Source organism: Rhagoletis pomonella, unplaced genomic scaffold (genome assembly GCF_013731165.1).
Source record: "Rhagoletis pomonella isolate Grant_MI unplaced genomic scaffold, Rhpom_1.0 Rhpom_scaffold_00001, whole genome shotgun sequence".
In the NCBI taxonomy this organism is placed as follows: Eukaryota; Metazoa; Arthropoda; class Insecta; order Diptera; family Tephritidae; genus Rhagoletis; species Rhagoletis pomonella.
In genome coordinates, this window is record NW_023458555.1 from 62,735,613 (window position 1) to 62,739,949 (window position 4,337).

Consider the following 4,337-nt stretch of genomic DNA (forward strand, 5'->3'; position numbering starts at 1 on the left):
AAATTGTTAGTAATTTTCATTAGAGTTTGAATAACTCCTTTCACTAAATGGCTTTTAGTAACTTTAACGAGACCTTAACTTATTTTATTTTATTCATTTTAGTGCAGTTTTGACAAAATTTTCTTGCTAAAAAATCGTTTGTTACACTACTTTATTTTATTCCTTTGATTGTACATGTTAAATAAAGGCTTGTTTTTGAAAAATATTTTTTTTTTTACATTATTTTATTTTCTAATTTTTAGTCCATTTATAAAAGCGTTGTATATTAAAAAGTGTTATTTTATTTTATGTACAAAATTTTGCAATAGATATTAAAATAATTCAACTTGCAATGAAAGAGAACAGAAGACCATGCAAGCAAAATGTTGTTTGCTTACGTTTTGTATAAACATACATATGTACATATAGCAGCTGTTAATTTCATTTAAAGAAATGGCGTGTCGTCCATTTCCTCTGTAGCATATGTAAATGGCATATATTTTGGAGCAATATTTAACTTCTTCTGGCGGGGTGACATCTGGAGCCTTCTAATTCCTACAACGAGGTTCATATCTAGAATTTGCCACAAATAGCTTTGCTACACTATCGCCGACAGCTTTAACAATTTTATAGTGGTTTTACGTTCTTTGGCAAATTACGCTCTGTTAGCCATAAATCTTACTATTTTTTGGCCGCCTTTGAATCAAGAGCTCTGGACCATATGAGGAATTCATTTATATACTAAATTGCATTGTCATCGTGATTGGAACTATGCTGAATATTTCAAGTCTCTAACTTGTCTGGAAGTTAGTTTAAAATCGATTGGAAATATCCACGATTTCCGCGGGATGACCAAGTTAAATAAAAACTTATAAAAAAGCGCAAGCACAACTCCTAATTTTCGTCAAAAACTGCGCGCTATGAGCGCGCAAACAATGCAACATGCCTCGGTAACATGATGCAATAATACAAGGAGTTATCGGTTGGCAACTTCTCGCTCTAATTCCGCCATATTGACTGCCTTAGGTGAAACAGTGCTACTTCTTTAACAATTCTTTGCCTAATAATATAGTTAAATTTTTTTTATTTTTTCTCAGTATACACATTTCGTTTTCTCAAAAAGGTATTTTATCTTATTTTATTTCATTTCATTACGAATAAATATACTATAAAAAAGTAATTTTTGTTTAGAAGAAAACATGAAATTTTATATTTTTCCCCCAAAATGGGGATTAATTTCTTCCCGTTTTTCTTCCTACTCTACTGAGCTAAGGCAGTGTGAAATCGAGCTGTCACAACTGATACCACCTTGTATTCTTGCATCGTGCCTCGGTAAGAGCTTATGCCAGACCAAGGCGCATCAATTACAGGTGATAGCGACAGAAGCTATGCTTCTTCTTATGAGCACGCTTGTGTCAAATTATCGTCTGTTTTGCTTTATTTACATCTCCGCGTATACATACACATATTCGTCTATATATACCCTGCAAACAAATGCTCCCGAAATCTTTAAAAGTGTCGGAAATTTGTTACGATTCTTTTAGAAATCTTTAAAGAAAAACATATGAAGCGGTTGACAAGACCTAGTAAAGAAATTTCTGTACGATTTCTTAAAGGAAATTATAAAAAAAATTGTGAAACCTTTCAGAATTCTATGAAATCCTGGTATGCAGGGTATACATATACATACGAATATTAATAGATAAAGAACATGTTGATGACACAAGGAGTTCATACCAACGGTAAATGTTGATTTGTACGACTGCTACAACCTGTAGTGGTTGAATCACGTGCCAGACTGATTCATTGGCTGAATTTCGTTTGTTTGTTCGGCAATGTAATCAGTGTTGCCGCCCCCGAAAAATAAAGTTTAACAATATCTTTCAAAAAGTTTAACAAATCCCGTTAAAATTAAGCAGCTTATTTATCGGGTCTTATTAAAACGAAAAATGCCTGGAGTTACTGTTTGTTTCTTCCTGAGCTTGGTAAATTGGTTATAATAATAAAAAGTGAGCAGGTCAGTAAGTAAAGGCTCTCTAAGGCTGAGTTTTTTCGTCAAAAGTAAGGATGTTATAGTCTAAGGGCCAATTTCAAATGAATATTTAAACGGCACTTAAGTTTAATTGTGGATTGTTGTTTAAATGCCATTTATGCCAAACAATTGGCAGCACTGCAGCTTATTCTTTGGAATTGTTGTTGCATTTGCATGTTTGTTTACATTTTCTGCTGAACAGCTGATTGTTTTAGGTGGGATTTGGTGGGATTGTTTAAACAACCTACCATTCAATCTTGGTTGTTTGGTATAAACACAGGGTTGCACATCTCATATTTAAATAGCAAAATTGGCCATTTAAGTGCAGACTAAATGTATGATCTGAAAAGGAATAGTGGAAATTAAACAACAATCTCTACTTAAGTAGACCATCTGAAATCGGGCCTAACAGTTGCTAAATTTGAAAACTATTACAAATTCTTTCAGGCTTTCAACACATACTCCTATAATAGTTATCTGCCCTTTTGCTAGTTTTTTGAATGCATCCAAAAAACGAGTTAGGAATCATGTTTTCCAAAATGTGTGTGTTGATCTTGTCACGAAAATGAAGGGGCCTAAATTTCGAGGTCGCCTCCGAACGGCAAATGGTTTTTATGAGAAGCGATTTCATGGCAGAAGTACACTCGGAGGTTTGAAAATGCGACGACCGCAGATCGGGAATTGCGTAGAGCAACATTTGCTGGAACTTTATGTGGAATCTGGATGACAGTCTTCCGAAAATAAATTTGAAAAATTTCAGTTGAGCTGTGCGCGTGATATGAAATGCCCACTACTGGTTTATACGGTTTGAATACATTACGATGCCATACAAGTATCGCTACTAGAGGGGCATAGGAAATAAAATATCGCGCAAACGATAACATAGAGTCACTAATCAGGAAATTTACTTAAATAGAATTCTAGGAACAATATGGCTTGTATGAAGATGATATTGATATTGATTTTATTTTGATACATCAAACGGTATCGAAAGAAAATACCCATATGGGTATCAATAGTATCGTCACCCTAGTATCGAATACTGGTTTACCCAGTATCGAAACCAAAGTATCGATACCAAGATTATATCAGTAGTATCGCAACATCCCTACTTGTGTTAAAGCCACTGTGCCTATTCAAGTGAATCAAAATAATTAGCATAAATTTCATGTAGTTTGATAAAACGTGGAATAAAATCCAAATTAATAGAGATTTTTTCTCCGTTTTCACAACTTTTCTTTGAAATTGATTATTCTTCAATATGAGACCAGTTTTAGGCAGGCTCATCCTACTTCTGTGTTATTACAGTATGGAATGGAACTTCTATTTATTCAGGAAACTCCCTGACTTTTCTGAAAACAGGGCATTTAAATAAAGTCCGAACTCTGCCAATTCACTGCCTTTCTCATTTTTTAACCATCTTTTCATTTCAGACGAATTATTAATAGTGGACTAATAAGAGTCCCGGATTTGCGGCACATTCAATCTGAAAACATTTTACAAATGATGTAAGCAACCATATGTCTTTTTTCTTTCTATGTATGTTTTTGCTAATATTTTTAAACAAATTTTCAGTGATCTAGACAACAATCAAATAACTCGAATAGATAAGAATTCCATCAACGTAAAGACTGATCAATTGTAAGTAAATCATTCCCCCCATTCGTTATTAAGAGTCACCTGCAGAACATCATGTTGTCTTCTAAACTCGGACTTAACTACTTAAATTTATAAATTGATTGCACATCAAATATTGGACACACAAAGATACAAAAACATAAATAATTACCACAGTAATTTCTGTACACGTACGCACTTGTACACAAGACTGCCCTGCAGCAAAATTTAGGGACAGTCTGGCAAAGCGCTAGTTCCGCCCTACAAAATTCAGAACTGTCTCTGAACTACCGCAAAAGGGATGCAGAGCTGGGCGGTTGAAATTCATATGTTGCTAGTTGCGCTGTCATCAATGTAGAGTCCGACCGATTAATCGGCACCGGCTAGTATCGGCACAAAATTGAGCATCGGCATCGGCATCGGCCTTTTTTTCGCCGATTCTTTGCCGATTCTTTGGAATTTCTTTTCAAATGTTCAGGTTACGCGACAGCCAACTTTAAAAAACATTTGCAGACAGCTCACAAAAATTATTTTCATGGAGAACACTTGCACTTCATTATACTAGAATGAAATGGTCTACAAAACTCCATACCAAAATTCTGATTAAAAAGTTTGAAATTTTGGTGAAAATAAGCAGAATTTTTCTAATTTTTGTACAAAGTTTGAAATCTGAATTTATATGGTGTTTGTTGTATACCAGCTAGACTTT

General features: G+C 34.3%; 1 protein-coding gene across 1 annotated transcript in view; it reads left to right on the forward strand.

Annotated features, from left to right (window-relative positions):
* Positions 1-3,656, forward strand: part of LOC118755619 — a 238,743-nt gene extending 235,087 nt beyond the window's left edge. The window contains exons 5-6 of the mRNA XM_036490471.1: positions 3,445-3,519; positions 3,587-3,656. Coding sequence (XP_036346364.1) covers positions 3,445-3,519; positions 3,587-3,656 — 145 coding nt within the window. The remainder of the gene's footprint in view (positions 1-3,444; positions 3,520-3,586) is intronic.
* The last annotated feature ends 681 nt before the right edge of the window (positions 3,657-4,337 follow it).